General features: G+C 40.1%; 1 protein-coding gene across 5 annotated transcripts in view; it reads left to right on the top strand.

The window, feature by feature from the left end:
• Positions 1-15,815, top strand: part of LOC126244356 (caspase-1-like) — a 197,927-nt gene extending 182,112 nt beyond the window's left edge. For 2 of the 5 annotated variants that reach the window (XM_049948232.1, XM_049948233.1), the window contains exons 7-8: positions 8,700-8,793; positions 14,218-15,815. In XM_049948232.1, the coding sequence (XP_049804189.1) occupies positions 8,700-8,793; positions 14,218-14,447 (324 nt within the window). In that variant the 3' untranslated portion in view covers positions 14,448-15,815. Of the gene's footprint in view, positions 1-8,699; positions 8,794-13,297; positions 13,463-14,217 lie in introns of those variants that run through there. The other 3 variants (XM_049948231.1, XM_049948234.1, XM_049948235.1) reach the window with 3 other exon arrangements.
• The last annotated feature ends 6,722 nt before the right edge of the window (positions 15,816-22,537 follow it).

Genomic DNA, 22,537 nt, shown 5'->3' with positions numbered 1-22,537 from the left:
AGGGAAGGAGAGGGAAAGACGAAAGGATGTGGGTTTTAAGGGAGAGGGTAAGGAGTCATTCCAATCCCGGGAGCGGAAAGACTTACCTTAGGGGGAAAAAAGGACAGGTATACACTCGCACACACACACACATATCCATCCACACATACAGACACAAGCAGACATATGTCAATCCCGGGAGCGGAAAGACTTACCTTAGGGGGAAAAAAGGATGGGTGCCGCCACTCATACCTCACCTGTCATTCAACAACATCTTTGCCTGTGCACTTCTGCCTCGACTGACATCTCTGCCCAAACTCTTTGTCTTTAAATATGTCTGCTTGTGTCTGTATGTGTGGATGGATATGTGTGTGTGTGCGCGAGTGTATACCTGTCCTTTTTTCCCCCTAAGGTAAGTCTTTCCGCTCCCGGGATTGGAATGACTCCTTACCCTCTCCCTTAAAACCCACATCCTTTCGTCTTTCCCTCTCCTTCCCTCTTTCCTGATGAGGCAACAGTTTGTTGCGAAAGCTTGAATTTTGTGTGTATATTTGTGTTTGTTTGTGTGTCTATCGACCTGCCAGCGCTTTTGTTTGGTAAGTCTCATCATCTTTCTTTATATATATATATATATATATATATATATATATATATATATATATATATATATATATATATATATATAGACACACACACACACACACACACACAAATCAGTTGGTTTTACTGAGAAATTCATCAATGGAGTAGAAGGAGTTGGCCACCAATAAATCCTTTAGGCTTCTCTTAAACTGAATTTCATTGGTTGTTAAGCTTTTTATGGCTGCTGGCAAGTTATTGAAAATGTGTGTTCCTGAATAATGCACACCTTTTTGTACAAGGCTAAGTATTGTAATTGTAAACTGTCGAAGCTGCGTTGGTAAAGTACCGGAACTTCAAGCGCTGATAGAAAGCACCGAAGCTGAAATCGTTATAGGAACAGAAAGCTGGCTGAAGCCAGAGATAAATTCTGCCGAAATTTTTACAAAGGTACAGACGGTGTTTAGAAAGAATAGATTGCATGCAACCGGTCGTGGAGTGTTCGTCGCTGTTAGTAGTAGTTTATCCTGTAGTGAAGCAGAAGTGGATAGTTCCTGTGAATTATTATGGGTGGAGGTTACACTCAACAACCGAGCTAGGTTAATAATTGGCTCCTTTTACCGACCTCCTGACTCAGCAGCATTAGTGGCAGAACAACTGAGAGAAAATTTGGAATACATTTCACATAAATTTTCTCAGCATGTTATAGTCTTAGGTGGAGATTTCAATTTACCAGATATAGACTGGGACATTCAGATGTTTAGGACGGGTGGTAGGGACAGAACATCGAGTGACATTATACTGAGTGCACTATCCGAAAATTACCTCGAGCAATCAAACAGAGAACCGACTCGTGGAGATAACATCTTGGACCTACTGATAACAAACAGACCCGAACTTTTCGACTCTGTGTGTGCAGAACAGGGAATCAGTGATCATAAGGCCGTTGCAGCATCCCTGTATATGGAAGTTAAAAGGAATATAAAAAAAGGGAGGAAAGTTTATCTGTTTAGCAAGAGTAATAGAAGGCAGTTTTCAGACTACCTAACGTATCAAAACGAAAATTTCTGTTCCGACATTGACAATGTTGAGTGTTTATCGAAAAAGTTCAAGGCAATCGTAAAATGCGTTTTAGACAGGTACGTGCCGAGTAAAACTGTGAGGGACGGGAAAAACCCACCGTGGTACAACAACAAAGTTAGGAAACTACTACGAAAGCAAAGAGAGCTGCACTCCAAGTTTAAACACAGCCAAAACCTCTCAGACAAACAGAAGCTTAACGATGTCAAAGTTAGCATAAGGAGGGCTATGCGTGAAGCGTTCAGTGAATTCGAAAGTAAAATTCTATGTACCGACTTGACAGAAAATCCTAGGAAGTTCTGGTCTTACGTTAAATCAGTAAGTGGCTCGAAACAGCATATCCAGACACTCCGGGATGATGATGGCATTGAAACAGAAGATGACACGCGTAAAGCTGAAATACTAAACACCTTTTTCCAAAGCTGTTTCACAGAGGAAGACCGCACTGCAGTTCCTTCTCTAAATCCTCGCACAAACGAAAAAATGGCTGACATCGAAATAAGTGTCCAAGGAATAGAAAAGCAACTGGAATCACTCAACAGAGGAAAGTCCACTGGACCTGACGGGATACCAATTCGATTCTACACAGAGTACGCGAAAGAACTTGCCCCCCTTCTAACAGCCGTGTACCGCAAGTCTCTAGAGGAACGGAAGGTTCCAAATGATTGGAAAAGAGCACAGGTAGTCCCAGTCTTCAAGAAAGGTCGTCGAACAGATGCGCAAAACTATAGGCCTATATCTCTGACATCGATTTGTGGCAGAACTTTACAACATGTTTTTTGCTCGAGTATCATGTCGTTTTTGGAAACCCAGAATCTACTATGCAGGAATCAACATGGATTCCGGAAACAGCGATCGTGTGAGACCCAACTCACTTTATTTGTTCATGAGACCCAGAAAATATTAGATACAGGCTCCCAGGTAGATGCTATTTTTCTTGACTTCCGGAAGGCATTCGATACAGTTCCGCACTGTCGCCTGATAAACAAAGTAAGAGCCTACAGAATATCAGACCAGCTGTGTGGCTGGATTGAAGAGTTTTTAGCAAACAGAACACAGCGTGTTGTTATCAATGGAGAGATGTCTACAGACATTAAAGTAACCTCTGTCGTGCCACAGGGGAGTGTTATGGGACCATTACTTTTCACAATATATATAAATGACCTAGTAGATAGTGTCGGAAGTTCCATGCGGCTTTTCGCGGATGATGCTGTAGTATACAGAGAAGTTGCAGCATTAGAAAATTGTAGCGAAATGCAGGAAGATCTGCAGCGGATAGGCACTTGCTGCAGGGAGTGGCAACTGACCCTTAACATAGACAAATGTAATGTATTGCGAATACATAGAAAGAAGGATCCTTTATTGTATGATTATATGACAGCAGAACAAACACTGGTAGCAGTTACTTCTGTAAAATATCTGGGAGTATGCGTGCGGAACGATTTGAAGTGGAATGATCATATAAAATTAATTGTTGGTAAGGCGGGTACCAGGTTGAGATTCATTGGGAGAGTCCTTAGAAAATGTAGTCCATCAACAAAGGAGGGGGCTTACAAAACACTCGTTCGACCTATACTTGAGTATTGCTCATCAGTGTGGGATCCGTACCAGATCGGGTTGACGGAGGAGATAGAGAAGATCCAAAGAAGAGCGGCGCGTTTCGTCACAGGGTTATTTGGTAACCGTGATAGCGTTACGGAGATGTTTAACAAACTCAAGTGGCAGACTCTGCAAGAGAGGCGCTCTGCATCGCGGTGTAGCTTGCTCGCCAGGTTTCGAGACGGTGCGTTTCTGGATGAGGTATCGAATATATTGCTTCCCCCTACTTATACCTCCCGAGGAGATCACGAATGTAAAATTTGAGAGATTAGAGAGTGCATGGAGGCTTTCAGACAGTCGTTCTTCCCGCGAACCATACGCGACTGGAACAGGAAAGGGAGGTAATGACAGTGGCATGTAAAGTGCTCTCCGCCACACACCGTTGGGTGGCTTGAGGAGTATAAATGTAGATGTAGATATAGACTTTAAATCCTTGTGAAGATTATTCTTATTTCTAGTATTGATTCCATGAATTGAGCTGTTGGTTTGAAAAAGTGATATATTTTTAATGACAAATTTTTTTAAGGAATAAATATATTGAGAAGCAGTAGTTAGTATCCCTAGTTCCCTAAAAAGGCTTCTGCAGGATGTTCTTGAATTCACACCACATATAACTCTTACTGCACGTTTTTGTGCCCGGAAAACTTTAGCTTGGCTTGATGAATTACCCCAAAAAATAATCCCATTTAACATTATGGAATGAAAGTAAGCATAGTATGCCAGCTTTTTCATTTTTATATCCCCTATGTCTGACAAAATTCGCATTGCAAACAGAGATTTGTTAAGACGCTTCAGCAGTTCTATGGTGTGGCCCTCCCAGTTGAATTTATTATCAAGCTGTAATCCCAAGAATTTAACACTGTCCACTTCTTCTATCTTCTTGTCATTGTATGTTAGACATATACTCGTGGGACACCCCTTACAAGTTCTGAACTGCATGTAGTGTGTTTTTTCAAAGTTTAGTGACAAAGAATTGGCTAGGAACCAGTGATTAATGTCCACAAATATTTTATTAGCTGATCTCTCTAAGACTGCGCTTGATTTGCTATTTATTGCAATGTTTGTATCATCGGCAAACAAAACATACTTGGCATCTGTTAATGTTACTGATGAAAGGTCATTGATATACACAAGAAAAAGTAAGGGCCCTAAAATGGAACCTTGTGGGACCCCACATGTAATTAGTTCCCAGTTGGATGATGCCTGATAGCTTGATACATGTCTCTTTCCTAATAACACCCTTTGTTTCCTGCCAGACATATAAGATTTGAACCATTTTGCAGCATTTCCTGTTACACTATAATACTCTAATTTGCTTAAAAGGATATTGTGATTTACACAGTCAAATGCCTTTGACAGATCACAAAATATACCAGTTGCCCGCAATTTTTTGTCTAATGAATTAAGCACATTTTCATTGTAAGTGTAGATAACCTTCTCAATATCAGAACCTTTTAGAAATCCAAACTGTGACTTCGACAGTATGTTATTTGAGATAAGATGGTTACTTGCTGACCCAATATGGTGCCTAACTCTTTTCTCACGTTTGTTAATGTAGTTTGTAATAGTGTTTTCTTCTCCTTCTTCTTATTATTATTATTCTTCACCTCCTTCTGCTCTTCTGCCTCCATCTGTAGTTCATGAGTGTCTATTCAGATTTTCAGTTACTGGTTTAGACGTTTCTAGAGAGACTGTTCTCGTTGCAGATGTGTTAATTTTAGCAATCGTAATTTCCCCTGAATTGCTTTTTGTGCTTTAATAACTTTATGCTTTGCCATCGACATAACATCATATACTAGACCATTTCTGAGATAGTGTATAACTTATATATATATTTCTGAGACTTGTGGCGATGATAGTGAAATGCCTTAGCTATTGTATTGACATACCCACATATATATCAATTAGTTTTGTGATGACCTCTTCAACCTTCTCATTGACATGTGGTTCACATTGCAGGATTTTAATATCCAGCCACTCCAACAATTCATTATTTCCAGTTACCACATTCATCAGACTTTCCTGCTGTATCATTTTAGCGTTAATCCCCTCAATTTTTGTGTCAGCATATAGATGCGTAACCTTCACGCCCGCAGAAGAGTGCGTGCTATTTGTGCCAATTTGTCCATAGTCTACAGCATACTGATACAGTTAAGTAGTAGAATACAATTTTTTAAGCAGCATCTCCAGGAAGGTTCGTTTGTATCGTTCTCCACAGTTCCCTCATTTTATCGATCACCAGAAAATCATGTAGCATATGATTCCAGCTGTCAGCGCATATGCTAACAAATTCACTGAATTTAATGTGTTACTACTTACGTATCTCACGTAAATATGATTTACATTCATACTGTCATGTTCGAATGTGTTAATAAGATTTGCTTTTTCTTTTACCAACTGATTTGGAGTCCTGCAATACGTATGGCTCAAATACATGACGTCCACTTTCATATGATGACATAAACAAAAATATTTGTGTATTTTATTTTGCTCTTCCTCTGCCACAACGTGAAATATGATCAGTGTTCATCTTTACTTTCTGAGGTGGTGGAAAATCACTGCTTTCACTAAATGACTGTTAGATTATTCCATCAATACTGGGTACAATCAGCTGTAATAGTGTTTTTGAAATTATGTATATATGTGCTCAAAGCGAATCTCCTCAGGGTGGGTTTACAGTGACGGAAGAAGATTAGTCTTCCTGCAATCACATGGCTAGACAATGGAAGCATGTACACTGATAAGCAAGAACATTATGACCACCTGCTTAATAGCTTGTTTGTCCATCTTTGGAATGAAATACATCGGAAATCGTGTGTATCAGGGATCCAAAAGTTTGTTGGTAAGTTTTTGTAGGTATGTGGCATTAGATATCTATGCACAGGTCATGTATTTTGCATAAACAATGGGCCGCTGACTTGCATACACAGAGACTGCACCCAGCAGCAACCTAGTGGGCTCAATAGGATTTACATCAGGCGCATTTGGTCGCCGAGACATCAATGTGAGTTTACTATAGTGCTAATCAAACCACTGAAGCACGGTTTTGGCTCCCAAGCAATGACAATTATATTGCTAAAAAACGACATCGCTGTCGGGGAACATATCAAGCTTGATAAGATTCACATGTTTCGCAGCTGTTAGCGTGTCTTTGATTACTGCTACAGATCCCATGCAAGTGCAGGAGAATGTGTGCCATAGCACAATAGTGTTCCCAGCAGTCTGCATCCCTGGCATGCTGCACATTTCGAGGGGCTGTTCACCACGATGACGACGTTTGTGGAAACGACCATCGAGCTACTGTAGAAAAAAAATGTGATTCACCTGAAGAGCTGACACTTTTCTATTCATCGAAGGTGGAATCCTGATGGTCCCATGTCCTCTGCAATCGTAACTGACGATGTTGTTTGCTCAACATGTGGGCTGCTGCAGAGTTCCATGTTCAACTATGTATGATGAATGGAGATGTCACAGATCACTATCTATCCTGCATTACAGAGCAGACTAGCCTCCAAACCCACGTTCTGTGAAGAGTTGTGGACGTCCAACCATTTAGCGCCTAGTTGTAGTTTCACTGCATTCTACTTCTTTCCATAGATACAATAGTAGTACAGGAATATTGGACCAGCTTCTCCGTTTTCGAGATACTCGTTCACAGGCTCCGTGTAATAATAATCAGCCCCTTGTCAAAGTCACTTATCTCAGTGAATTTCATCATTTGCAGTCCATATCTAGTGTGATTCCCCATCTGTGTCTGTTCTGATTTCATACTTTTGTTACTGCATCACGGGCCTGTAATGCCACCAGGTGTCATCCAACATCATGGTGGGTAGTGGTCACAATGTTTTGGCTCATCAGTGTTTGTTATTAGGCACTAGTGAGCGATTCCTCTTCTGCCAGTTTTCAGTATAAATGTAGGACCAGTTGGTTACTACAAGGCCGTTGTGACAGGGCTACTTCATCTAGTCAGTCATGGTGGGGAATATGCAATTACATTAGCATGCATGGGGCTTTTACAGCTACACTTCTTCCTTTATAATCTCTTGCATATAGCAAGGTATATGAAGAGACTTGAGTAAGATCGCAGTTGTATGCCTAGATTTAATTCATACATTTCATTTTGTTCTTGCATCGATAATAAAAGTGATTAGCATTGCTGAGTGATGGTTTCTTCTGATGTATGAGGAGTTTTGTGCACCATATCCAAGCCAACATGTTTACAGGAGCTCTTGTTTAAGTTGTAGATAACCATAAATAATATTATGTCATGGTTAGCCTGTGTGAGAGATGTATCGATAAATGTTAAAATGTAGTTTAGCAGGAATATTTTTTGTTATTAATGTAAAATAATTTTGTTCCTTCTCTCCTGAGGCACTGCACAGCGTCCTTATCTCTGCCTCGTGATATGCATCATGCGTCAAGGATGGTACATGTGGACTGGCGCTCAGCACACATTCATATCATCTTGGCCAGCAATTTGGAGTACAGACATGCACATAATTATATCAGAAGAGTGTTTGAATATATGCCATTTGTATGTGTATTTATATGATATGTATTGGTTATGTAAATATCGGGAAACATTAATAGGTCCTAATACAAACACGTACATTTCTATATGGGCACCAAAGATTATAGGAATGGTGTTCAGACTGTTTGCCATTTGGTGAAACAACAGCAACAGTACTGCTCCTCTTTGCATACCAAGGGTGAAGAACATGATTTGGCGCTGTTGAGAATGTGTGATCTTCAAGCAGTGGAAATTCCATGACTTCCACACAGCATAATTAAATTATGTGTAAGTTTGGCTATAGCCACCCTTTGTTTTGATACAACACACATTGATTGCTGGAATACAATTTTAATATCTCTCTGTGTAAGTGTCATGTTGTGACACCTCTATTCATGTGGATAATTTTTGAAATGTAATTTTCTTACAGTAATAAAAAAAAAAAAAATTGATCAAAGGATCATCTCCCCACAGAGCACAGAACTTGAATGATTCCTATTTGGTGAGAGCAAACTGGGGGGGAGGGTGAGAGGGAGTTCGATTCATAATGTATGATCTCACCATGCACTCCTGTTCCCTCCCCTGGATGGCCTTTCCATGTGTCAACAGTGGCTTTCAATATGACATGTAAAGCTATAATATGACAGTAGTCAAAAAGTGCTGAAAGTTAATGAGTCAGCGATTTGGGCTCATTCTCTCACTGCTGTCTACTATTGCAGACTATTTATTAAGTGCAATGAATAAACCATTTGATATTTACAGCAAAACAAGAGAATAGTGGCTTGTAGCCACACATTCACAATTATACTGCAGACCCATATTTACTGGAACATCTTCACTTTTGTTTACAGATACTTTCAACAATGTTAGTTTTCCCTATTAATTGAGAACATCAAATGTACAGTAATTTACCGAAATCTGAAACCTAATTAAGTATGTCTTTCTGTTGCAGATGAGTATGGAAAGGGAGGCTTCTGAGAGTGGTATCTTCAGAGGCCCTGTTAATACATATGGTGATGTCCTCATATCGTACTCCACATCTGAAGGTAGGTCATTATCTTAATGTCTGTCTGCTAGTCTGAGAAGTTCATTTCTCAGCTAAAGGTTGCTCATCATTAGCCCTATGATGGGCAGTCACATAAGCTAAGTGCAGTGGATGTTCCTGCCCTGCACAACATATGGTAGAGAAGAACTTTATTTATGACAGTTCTGTGCATTCACAGCATCATGCGAAATAACATGAGCCTTGTCTGTTCAAAGGATATTTCCTTCCCCTGTGTCTTACATTTCCATTTGTGGGGAGTTCCACGTTAATTCAAAGCAGAAAAGTAACATTTTCAACCTGACAATCTCAGATTTCTTTCAAATTTGATGCATCCAACGATCCAGATAAGAAATGGAGAGCTACTAGTTTGCAGAGGTGTATGATAACTGTGAAGAAAGATACAAGTCTGCAAGTCTTGGGAATACTGTGAAATTTACCTGTGTCTGTTTCAAAATAAATGTCTATATTCATGATTCTATCCAGATACAGCAATGAAACTTGTATCCCTGAAAAGTCAACGAGTAGGTCTTTACACTAATATGCAACCTTGAAGGTTTCTAAGAATTTTCATATTCAAGGTAACTGCCCTTGACTTTTGACCTTTAATATTTCAAAAGACCCCACCTTCAACTTTTTTTAAGATAAATGTTCTATTACTGCAATATACTACTTTAAACATGGTAAATACGAAAATGGCACATCAAAATATCTTGCCAAAAAATTTATTTTGTCGACATTAGTACTCTATCAAAATGCAAAATGCAGGAGGTAGCACATAAATATGAAAAACAAATTATTAAAAAATACAGTTCATAAGTAAATTCATATAAAAAGAAGGTTTATATTAATTTAGTGGTATTATGACTGATTTATATTGTAGAGCTCTTCAGTGAAAAGGCAATGAAAGTGGTTACATCTTGTTTTCACGAATCTCCAATTAAATCTTTAATGTTCACCGGATTGATGCAGGGAAAGATTATGTTCTTCTAGTAGTCTTCTAAGAAAGTCACATCTTCTGATAACACAAGTTTTTGGTGTGGCAGGAAACTCAAATGATGGAGATGATCCATGTGGATGCAAGAACTTGGCCTATACTTCATCCGTTTTTTCATAAATTTGTAAAAAGTATGCAACCATACAAATAGGCTGCCTGTTAACAGCATTTCTTTCCAAAGAGCAGTCACTGATTCCTCTCTGCTCTCTATAAAAGTAGAATATGTGTTTGTTTTTACTATACCTTTGTCAGTAGTCGTCACGCAGTGAAGTTTATGGGTACACGGAATCATACTTGTATTCCTGAAACATTTTTTTTTTTTTTTTTTTTTCAGCTTGGAAATGTCGTAGACATGATGGTAAACTGATATGTAGCCGAAGACACATGAAGGAATGTTTTCTTTGCGACAGCGGAACAACTATTGTGGTTTCAAAATTTGGTTTTCAAATGGTTCAAATGGCTCTGAGCACTATATGACTTAACTTCTGAGGTCATCAGTCGCCTAGAACTTAGAACTAATTAAACCTAACTAACCTAAGGACATCATACACATCCATGCCCGTGGCAGGATTCGAACCTGCGACCGTAGCGGTCGCTCGGTTCCAGATTGCAGCGCCTAGAACCGCACGGCCATTCCGGCCGGCATTTGGTTTTCACCATATCTCTTGAAGCTGGAAAGTGTGGTTAATCTTTTCACAGCCCCTGCGTCCGCAGCTCAAGGTCCTTTTCCATGTGCTGTTGCAAAAAATGCCATTCAAAATCTTCTTGATGGTGCGACAGATTCATGGTATTCTTTCCGTTTTTGTGCAGGACAGCATTTTCATCTGTAAAGTGGTAAACGTGCTTTGAAGTTGGAAAGTGACATTTTAAAAAATGGATGAAATTTTACTGGAAAGAATATTAAACGCGCAAACAAAGTTGGCACTCGGCGCGCTGGCTGATGGGAGCGGCTGTAAATGGGAAATACCTTTGCTTTCGCTCCCATCAGCTGCTGCGCCGAGTGTCAACTTTGTTTGCGCGTACAACACACAGATACTGTATCATCCTGAACGCAATCATATATTTGCACATACAGGGTGGCAATTATTGAACTATATGGAAAAACACAGAAGTTAGTTAAAAACTACGCCGTGCACACATTTCCTTCAACATGTACACATCCCTATAGATATTCGGATTTAGGTGATGACATGGTCGATATGACTGCCGTCAATGGGGATGATGAGGTGCAGGCGAATAGCGAATTTTTCCATGGCTCGCTGAAGTGTCGGAATGTCGATGCTGTCGATGACCTCCTGTCTGGCTGTTTTCAGCTCAGCAATGGGTTTGGGATTATTGCTGTATTTCTTACGTTTAATATAGCCACACAAAAAGGAGTTGCATGTGTTCAGATCCGGAGAAAATTGTGGCCAATCGAGGCTCATGCCAGTAGTCTCTGCGCACCCCAAAGTCAGAATGCAGTTCCCGAAGTGCTCCTCCAGGACATTAAACACTCTCCTGCTTCGATGGGATCGATCTCCGTCTTGCATGAACCACATCTTGTCGAAATCAGGGGCACTTTGGATAATGGGAATGAAATCATCTCCTGAAACCTTCACGTACTGTTCAGTAGCCACCATGCCATCTAAGAGTATCACACCGATAATTCTGTGACCGAATATGCACACCACACAGTCGCCCATTAAGGGTGAAGAGACTTCTCGATCACAAAATGCGGATTCTCAGTCCCCCAAATGCGCCAATTTTGCTTATTGATGAACCCATCCAAATAAAAGTGGGCTTCATCGTTAAACCCAAAGGTATTCTCATCTTAGACCTGTTCATCAATTCTGTGGACGATAGTGTTAGAGAAACATAACCGCTGTTCCATAGCGCTGGGGCCTAATGGCTGATGGGTTTGAATTTTATATGGGTAGAGATGCAGGTCTACAATAATAATTTGTCGCAGTATCTCCCTGTTGATTACCATCTGTTGTTGAAATTGTTTGATCGATTTCCTGGGGCTGGTCTGAAACACAGCGCCTGTCTTATCGATGTTTTCAGGTGATTTAATGGTTTTTGGACGTAAAATGGCCGATACTGCCATCACAAACACTACCCGTTCTCTCATTGTGAATTAAATTCTTGATTGTTAGCACACTTGGCGAGTTATCTTCAGCTTGCACACGCTCGCAAACTTCCTTTGAGCCGCAGTTTGGCTGTTATTGCTCGCATAGTAGGCCTTTGCATGCGCTATACGCTGAGCCAAGCTGTACTGTGACATTTTCACAAGCAAATGGCTGACAACAACAAAGCGCGTGTGCATTCGCTTGCTAATTCCCTTCATGCCCCACGGCCAACCATGCAATTTGAACGTCCTAACCCAAAACGTTCAAAAGTTATAACGATTTTATTCCATATAGTTCAGTAATTATCACCCTGTATGATACATGGAGTATTTAATTAGTGTCTGTTGTAACCTATAAATGGGTGAATTGTAACCTGTGAGCTGTTCCAGTGAAATCCCTGCACTTCATCCTTAGTGGTGACAGAGTAATTCTCTGCAAAATCACAATCAACAAGATATTCATTTACTTTGAGTTCTTCTTTAGTGATATTAAAGATCTGTCACTGATGCTGGATGATACATACGTGTAGCAGGAGTTGTTGTAAACATGATGCAAACGCCTCAATGAAATTATCTCTTGATTTTGTTATATCTCTAGAACTACCCTATCTGTGGTTAACCAACACGTGTATGTAATTTCATCAATGCAATTTGTATCAAAAAATTCAAACAGGTAATCAGTCCATTTAGCCAAACTTGTACAATAGGGATATGCACCTAAGAAACATACTGGAAGTGCAGGATTGTGTGGAACAAATGCCACACAGTGCTTACATGATGGTAATGTGCCTTCTTCACACTTTATTAGTTCTTTCAGTTTACACCCCTCAACCTTTAACATAGCGTAGTGTGACGCACGAACTAACGGCATTGAGTCCACTGTCATTGGCATGAACACAGTGCTTTGGCCACAATTCACAAAATTTTGAGAATCCAACCTGGGTATATAGCTTTGTAATATGCATATAATTCTTGAGAGCAGATTTAGGGCAAAAGTTTTTTATTGCATAATTTATTAGATTGATTCTTTTAGAATAACATGCAGAGTTTCATAATCGAATTCTGATTAGAAATATCTTTTGTAAAAGTATGTTTCGGCATCTGTGCATGCCACGCCTTTTCTTTTTATGCTGTGATCCACAACTTCTCTACTCTAGAATTTTTTTGTACATTAATTTTTTGTTTACACAACTGAAACGAACTGCAGATGAGTCTAGAAGGCTGTGAGAAAATTATCTTTGCTTGTTTCTTTGTTTACAACATGCTTTTTTTGAATAGTACGTGCTACAAACTTATTTCAGTTTTTAGTTTTGCATATAACAATCTGCTTTGCTAGAAATGGGACATAAAAGTAAGGGACTTTCGAATTTCACTTGTAGAAGCTACAGGATATTTAAATAACAGTGTTGCAGATGCTGCTCCTAAGCGTGAAGAACAATTTTTGGCAAAATCACTGAGTTCATCGAATAAGAAAATTTGTGAAGGAATTTATGACGCTGTGTACAGTGCCAACGACGAATTTTCCAGTCGATTTAGGTTAATTGACTTAGAAATACTTGTCTATATGATTAATGTTTCACGTGCATGTAGAAATTGTGAAAGAATTGTCATTGTAAGTAATAAATATATTTTGTGTAAAGTTTGTAAATATTAAGTTTAGTTTGAGAGTTCTTCTCTCCATGAGAAGATGTATGAGACGAATACAAGATTGTGTTACGCCTTGAGATGCTTAGGTGTAGGCAGAGAAGGCGAAAATTTGTTTTGTGGCTTCATGAGCTTGCCTGTACCAGTTACTAGATTCAGTTATTCCAAAAGAACACTCCTCAGTGCTCTTGAAGTTGAGTGCAAGCAGGACAAGAAAGCAGCTGTTGAGGAAACTGTAGATATCAACAATGAAGGGGAAGAAGAACACTGTGTAGTGAAGACAGATCTATGCGTCTCTTGTGACGAAGTGGGGCCGTACATGACTTCATGGTGTGGATACAGGGGAAATCTTAGATTTCAAGTAATGGGCAAATATTGTTCTCAGTGTGACACAAGAAAGAACAGTGGTGGTAGTGAAGAAGTGGCAGCATCAACACAAGAAAGGATATGAATTACTTACAACTTCGGCAACCATCATTACCATTCCTTGTACGTTCTTCTGTATATATTACAATTTTTCATTTATTTGAAACTTGTTCAATATTTACAAACGTTTGTTGGATCATCTTTGAAACCTCCGTTATGCGTAATTTTTTGAGTAAGAGTGTCCATTGTGCACAGTATCTTTCTTATTACGTAAGTATCTGTCGCCTTACTGTGAATCCTTTGAAATGTTACAGGTTCACTGTCATACCGCAACCTACAAAATGGTGCATGGTATGTGCAGACCCTGTGCGCCCAACTGGAGGCCCACGGCAGAACTAAGGACTTAGTGTCGCTGCTCACAGACGTGAACCGCATCGTGAGCGAACAGTTTCGCTCGCACATCCCTCATAATCCAGAGTTACATAACAAGATTCAGGAACCCTGCTTCACTTCTTCCTTGAAACGGCGATTGTATTTCCGGTAGAGTAATCATCCTGGACAGCCAAAGTTCCCAACCAGCCAAAGTTCCCAATCAGCCACTACTTGCGTTTCCAGGCTCGTTACTGCATTCATTGGAATCAACACCAATGCATTCACTGTACCAGAAGATTAGTCAACCAGATTCAACGTAGCCTACAAACAATCTTCTTCTTCTCTTCTTTTGGCCAATAGCATGATTTTTTGCAGATCATTATTTCTATTCTATTGGCACTGATCTTTCAGGAGCTTAACACTACAGTTTTGTTTCATTGACCTTTACAGCCATTATTATTAGGATATATTTGCACTATTGAAAGTATGAGACTAAAGGTAATACAACATAATATGTATCGAAATATGGCTGCACGTTCACAATATACAGATAAATACATTGAATAGTAAATTAACTAGAGATATCAAATGAAAAATATGGCAACTTGGGGCGTCAAAAGGAACATTCAATTTCTTCCTACAAGAATCTCATGTCAGAGAAATTGACATGATTTTTTGCAGATCATTATTTCTATTCTATTGGCACTGATCTTTCAGGAGCTTAACACTACAGTTTTGTTTCATTAACCTTTACAGCCATTATTATTAGGATATATTTGCACCATTGAAAGTATGAGACAACATAATATGTATCGAAATATGGCTGCACGTTCACAATATACAGATAAATACATTGAATAGTAAATTCACTAGAGATATCAAATGAAAAATATGGCAACTTGGGGCGTCAAAAGGAACATTCAATTTCTTCCTACAAGAATCTCATGTCAGAGAAATTGACATCCACGATTTTAATTTTCGTTGCTAGTAGCTGGCCGCATTTCTGATTTGGCACTGTGCCCCACTTTTTCATTCATAAATTTTCCATATCATAAATGGACTATCATTGCACCTTATTAAATCTTTCCTCATCTCACTGTAAATAATGATATGTAGTTTTTTTCTTTCTGTAAACATCCTACAGTAAGATTTCTTAGAAGTAACTTTGTGTAATCCGTACCAATCCTTACTAATGTTAGCTCTTGTCTTTGAAATTTCCTGTAAAGTACACTTGAACTGGACTGGAGAATGTCTTAATAAACAGCACAGCACATCAGTAAAAGATATAGAAAATTCTCATTAAATTAAAGAATCATAGATGTGTATACAGGGCAGAATAACAAATGCATCATGTCTACCTTCTCTTGAAAGTGCCTTGTGAATGAAAACTTGAAGGTCATTCTTCGAATTCACCAGTGATATCTCTTACTAAATGTGACATGATTTTATAGAGATTATTCAAGTCCTTGATCTACATCAAATATCTGCTGTGGGTATATGATATACCGCAATTTATTTCGATTTGTAAGCTTATTTACTAACTCATTCGATTAAGTATCCAACAAAACCGATTCTCAATTAAAGTAAATTAATTTGCAAAAACAGACACTGATTTCATGTTCAACAGTATTTCGGAAATGAAGATACTATTGCGTTTGACAAATTAGTATTTCATCACCTTTAACATGGATCTTTAACAATTTTATATTCAAAATGACTTCTTACTTTATGAAGAACTATAAACCCTTTTCTGGATTTGTAAGTGAACAGACTGATTTACTGAATACTAGACTTGGGTTCCGAAGGAGTGACTTTCTAAACCACATACGACCATCCACGTTTGTGTTTCCTAAGATTTCACTAAACAGTTTAAGACGAATTCCGATATTTTTCTCCTAAAAACATCAGAGCTCATTTCGCTGCTCTTCCTTACCCAGTCCGCAGATGTGCTCCGTCTCTGATGACAACTTTGTCATTGACACATTACGTCCTAAAGCTTCTTCCATTCTTCCCAACTTACACTGTAACGAAATGTGTTAATGAGGTGTTGTAGAGCTGTTTCTACATTTATTTTAGGATAAAATCATCATAATTCGCTAAAGGTGCTCTAGATACACTGATGAGAAAAAAAAAACACATAAAATATAAACTCAAATACTTGTCCTTATCTACGAGGCGCGTTCAATAAGTAGTAAAATAAATTGCTTTAAGCAGGCTGGTTTTATTGAGGATTGCAATACTTTTACATCTACATCCATAATCTGCAAGCAACTTGACGGTGTGTGGCGGAGTACCTCTATCGGTTCTCCCTTCTATTCCAGTCTCGTATTGTTTGTGGAAAGAAAGATTGTCGGTATGCCTCTGTGTGGGCTCTAATCTCTCTGATTTTATCCTCGTGGTCTCTTCGTGAGATATACGTAGGAGGGAGCAATATACTGCTTGACTCCTCGGTGAAGGTATGTTCTCGAAACTTCAACGAAAGCCTGTACCGAGCTACTGAGCGTCTCTCTTGCAGAGTCTTCCACTGGAGTTTATCTATCATCTCCGTAACGCTTTCGCGGTCACTAAATGATCCTGTAACAAACCGCGCTGCTCTCCGTTGGATCTTCTCTATCTCTTCTATCAACTCTATCTGGTACGGATCCCACACCGGTGAGCAGAATTCAAGCAGTGGGCGACCAAGTGTACTGTAACCTACTTCCTTTGTTTTCGGACTGCATTTCCTTAGGATTCTTTCAATGAATCTCAGTCTGGCATCTGCTTCACCGGCGATTAATTTTTTATGGTCATTCCATTTTAAATCACTCCTAATGCCTACTCCCAGATAATTCACAGAATTAACTCCTTCCAGTTGCTGACCTGCTATATTGTAGGTAAATGATAAAGGATAGTCCCAGATAATTCACAGAATTAACTCCTTCCAGTTGCTGACCTGCTATATTGTAGGTAAATGATAAAGGATCTTTCTTTCTATGTATTCGCAGCACATTACACTTGTCTGCATTGAGATTCAATTGCCATTCTCTGCACGTTTGCGTCAATTCGCTCCAGATCCTCCTGCATTTCAGTACAATTTTCCATTGTTACAACCTCTCGATATACTACAGCATCATCCGCAAAAAGCCTCAGTGAACTTCCGATGTTATCCACAAGGTCATTTATATATATTGTGAATAGCAACGGTCCTACGACACTCCCCTGCGGTACACCTGAAATCTCTCTTACTTCGGAAGACTTCTCTCCATTGAGAATCACATGCTGCATTCTGTTGTCTAGGAATTCTTCAATCAAATCACACAATTCGTCTGATAATCCATATGCTCTTACTTTTTTCATTAAACGACTGTGGGGAACTGTATCAAACACCTTGCGGAAGTCAAGAAACACGGCATCTACCTGGGAACCCGTGCCTATGGCCCTCTGAGTCTCGTGGATGAATAGCGCGAGCTGTGTTTCACATGATCGTCTTTTTCGAAACCCATGCTGCTTCCTACAGAGTGGGTTTCTAGTCTCCAGAAAAGTCATTATACTCGGACATTATATATTGGCCACAACATCTTGGTAGATGATTGTTGCAGTGTCTGTGTGTTTATGGGTTGCAGTTTTCTAACTCGGTTGTTGTACCACAGTGGCTCTTTTCCATCTCTTACAACCTCGCTTGGCACATACTCATTTAATGCATATTCATAACATTCTCCATCATTTTAGTTACAGAATCTTATTTTTCAACATGATCTTCGTTCAATGCGACAGATTTACGCCATCTTACTGGAAGATTCTGTATGCTCGCATGGCGACGTCGGAGCGAACGTCTTGCCGCACCAACAGAGACGTCCAGTGTGCAGTGAGGTGTGTGATTGTGATCTGTCAATCACCACAATTAAGTGTCCGCATTTTCCAGTATTACAGAAGTCACAGCTGTGTACGGCCGGCCGCCACGCGGGAGATTAGACAGGTTTGAGAGGTCTTGTTGCGACAGCACCACACACATCGCCCGACGACTCACCGTGACATTGTTCAATGCCGTTACTCCGTAGGAATCCTGCAAGGGTAGACATTCCGCAAGCGTAGACATTCTACAAGCGCCTAGGAATACCTGCGGTGCTCAGGTTTTTCGCCAAAAGAGACTTGATGACAGCGCTCTGCTTGGAATGCACCTCCGTTGCAGACGCCATTTTGGAAGCTACATATAGGGGCTGAAGCGGGAATATTTCATGATGCCCCACAACAAATGCTGTATTTTTTCAACCGGAACTAGTCGAGAAAAAAATCTGTTCATTAGTTATTGACGCCCATCGCTATCATTTGTTTGTTCTGTTTTAAAACTATTATTTATGCTAATGTGGCTTTCATCTACAATTGAGTAAATAAAATTGTTTGTGGAAAACCAACTATTGTTTTACGGTCGAACAACACAGTTATGCGTGCGTTTAGGAGACAATGGTACATTCGCTTTTAATATGCTCTTCTACCATGCAACATTTTTAAAACTGTTTTTTGGATATAATAACTTGAGTTAGACGTGCAGCGGATAAAAATACATTCACTGTTAATACATTATTCTACAGCAAAGCATAAGAAATGAAAATGAAATTTTTGTGTACGATCTAATAACTAACAAAGAGAGGTCCCCACTGGAGTGAGGAGGGGGGGGGGGGGGGAGGGGAATCGGCAATGGACGCCATATATACGGTGGTGCAGGTTAGAGTCCCATGTGTCATATCCTGGAGTAAGTCACCCTAGTGGGCCCCCGTTTGCAATTAATGGACAAAAAAAGAAAGTTCCGGAATTCCGCAGGAGACTCTATACAATCAATGTACAGAACACAGCCCGTCAGCTGAAGCAGCGCACTGGATAACACGTATGCTTCCTGTGCAAGAGCTTGTGGGTTCAAATCTTGTCAGGTGTTGGAACATTGTTACTATTTTAAAATCTTTATCGAAATGAGTTTGACACTGCATTATTAAGTCTTGTAGCAAAATACACATTCCTGAATCACATTGCACAACCAGTAGAGACTGATTATTCTACTTTGTTTTTTAATCAGTTCATCAGCATTTTCAAAAGTTTAAATATTATGGTAGATGAAAATAATTAGTCACATACGCAAGGATACCAAATGGACAAAGAAAGACAGGAACAAAAAGTGACCTGGTGAAAAAGTTATTACAATGTTTTCAACAATCTTTAAGAGTTGAACACCTAGCTCTTCTGCACACAATTGTCCCTCGTCTGCTGACTCGTAAGAGCTGTTACTGATGTCTGAAGTAGCTGTTTCTGTCGAGTCTGAATCTGCCTTATCCTATATACACCATGTGATTAAATGTATCCAGACACCCCCCCAAAACATACGTTTTTCATATTAGGTCCATTGTGCTGCCACCTACAGCGACCTCAGTAGTCACTAGACATCGAGAGAGCGCAGAATAGGGTTCTCTGTGGAACTCGTGGACTTCGAATGTAGTCAGGTGATTGGGTGTCACTTGTATCATACGTCTGTACACGAGATTTCCACACTCCTAAACATCCCTAAGTCCATTGTTTCCGGTGTGATAGTGAATTGGAAACGTGAAGGGACACGTACAGCACAAAAGCGTACAGGGCGACTCGTCTGTTGACTGACAGAGACTGCCGACAGTTGAAGAGGGTCCTAATGTATAATAGGCGGACATCTATCCAGATCATCACACAGGAATTTCAAATTGCATCTGGATCTACTGCAAGTACTATGACAGTTAGGCAGGAGGTGAGGAAACTGCGGGCGACTGCTCATAAGCCACATATCACGCCGGTAAATGCCAAACGACGCGTCGCTTGGTGTAAGGAACGTAAACATTGAACGATTGAACAGCGGAGAAACGTGTGGAGTGACGAATCACGGTGCACAATGTGACGATCCGATGGCGAATGCCTGGTGAACGTCATCTGCCAGTGTGTGTAGTGCCAACAGTAAAAGTCAGAGATGGTGGTGTTATGGTGTGGTTGTATTTTTCGTGGAGGGGGCTTGAACCCCTTGATGTTTTGCGTGGCACTATCACATCACAGGCCTATATTGATGTTTTAAGCAGCTTCTTGCTTCGCACTGTTGAAGAGCAATTCGGGGATGGCGATTGCATCTTTCAACACGATCGAGCACCTCTTCATAATGCACAGCTTGGAATGGACTTGCCTGCACAGAATCCTGATCTGAATCCTATAGAATACCTTTGGGATGTTTTGGAACGCCGACTTGGTGCCAGGCCTGACCGACCGACATCGATACCTCTCCTCAGTGCAGCACTCCGTGAATAATAGGCTGCCATTCCCCAAGAAACCTTCCAGCACCTGATTGTACGTATGCCTGCGAGAGTGGAAGCTGTCATCAAGACTAAGGGTGGGCCAACACAATATTGAATTCCAGCATTACCTATGGAGGCGCCACGAACTTGTAAGTAATTTTCAGCCAGGTGTCCGGATACTTTTGGTCACGTAGTGTATGCTCAGAACCGCGAAATTTCAATGTCACTGTCTTGTTGAAGCTGAATAATTATGCTCTGAATAGCTTTGTACGTCAGTGTGTCTCTGTACCAGTGTTCGTCCATAATAGTTTTCCCTCTCCTTCCAGCAGTCTTTCGCAATGCTCTGTATTGTAGCCGTAGTCATTTGTTTAAGTCGGGAAAGGGTAACGCTACTGACGTCGTTTGATGAATCCTTCAAATGGCTCTGAGCACTATGGGACTCAACTGCTGAGGTCATTAGTCCCCTAGAACTTAGAACTAGTTAAACCTAACTAACCTAAGGACATCACAAACATCCATGCCCGAGGCAGGATTCGAACCTGCGACCGTAGCGGTCCTGCGGTTCCAGACTGCAGCGCCTTTAACCGCACGGCCACTTCGGCCGGCCGATGAATCCTTCTGTTTCATTAAATTCCGGCTAAGTTCGACGGGGTTCACATCACAGTTGTAGGGTGGAAGGCGTAACACTGTAAGTTCTTTCCCAGATTCTTTTAGTATTCTATCTATTGTAATTCTGGCTTAGGTTTGTAACGTTTTACAACTTCCAAGAGCTCGTTGCGTGTTAAATCCGCATCCAACGGAATTTTATGCTTAGTCAGCCATGATTGTGTATCAGCTTTACGAGAAGACGTGTTAGGCGCTTTATTTCGTGAACCCAACACTAGGGTGCATTGTCTAATATCACAATACTTCCATCTGGAATATTTGGTATTGAGTGCTCTTGTAACTATTTTATGTAATTTTTGTTGTTCATTTCGTTTTGAGAAACTTTCGAGGTTGATCTCGAATCGTAGATGAGCTCTACACCTTCAGGGAACCCCATTTCTCCTCCCGCATGAACCACTATTGTGGTTTGTACAGAACTTTCATTTTTTCGCACACCTGGTACGTCACTATGCTTCCAACATTTACTGACAGTATAGTGTGTACGCACCCGTGTTTCATCCGTATACACGACGGGTTTCTTCGCACCTTTCTCCTTTTCGCTCAGCGTTCTAAGAAAGCATGCACGCCATGCTACAATCTCCTCCCTCTCAACCAGAAATGTTCGTTTTTTTTATTTTTTTAAAAACGGGACCACATATCCTTCATAATTTTCCAGAACGTGTTTCGTTTTTCCGTGAAATTAACTTCTGTATCCTCCTTCACCCAACTGTAAGGCTTTCGAAGAGTTGGTTTTTCTTCTTTAACGTCGTAATATTCCAAGAGCTTCCTTTTCACTAAAGACTTACCAAAGCCGTCGAGACTCTTCATTTTCTTCCTCAGACTCTTTTATCCTGGCGTCACAATTTTCTGACCACTCTGTCTGGCTTTCTTAGCATTCTCCGCAACATTACACGTTGTTCTCACACTCTTTGTTCTCACACTCTTTCCTACTGCGGCTTCTAGTAAAGGAATTATATAAATTTTTTTTTAATGAATATGTGGACACTAGTTCAACTACCAGAGATTAATGCGTAAAGCATTTGCTGAACAAAATAAGCTTTACGCTCTTCGTTTATTAGTTTTAGAATAAGTTACCTTTCGCTGTTATCCTGTCCTAGTGTTAAGACGTGTTGTGCCATTTCTTAATGATAAAATTGGGTTAAATAATGAAAGTGATTTTGAAGCAGAGCGATTTCGTCTTTTATGATACTATGGGTCCCAGCTACTGAAATTCTGGAAAATTATTACCATTATTTTAATTTTATGCACAGAATTTAGATGGAGGCGACGATCTTCACGGTGACATTGCTCAATAGTAGAGGTATGTGAATGTGTTCAT

The sequence above is a fragment of the Schistocerca nitens genome, chromosome 1, assembly GCF_023898315.1.
Source record: "Schistocerca nitens isolate TAMUIC-IGC-003100 chromosome 1, iqSchNite1.1, whole genome shotgun sequence".
Taxonomy (NCBI): domain Eukaryota; kingdom Metazoa; phylum Arthropoda; class Insecta; order Orthoptera; family Acrididae; genus Schistocerca; species Schistocerca nitens.
The sequence above is the reverse complement of the archived record's forward strand: the minus strand, read 5'-3'. Positions and strand labels throughout refer to the sequence as shown.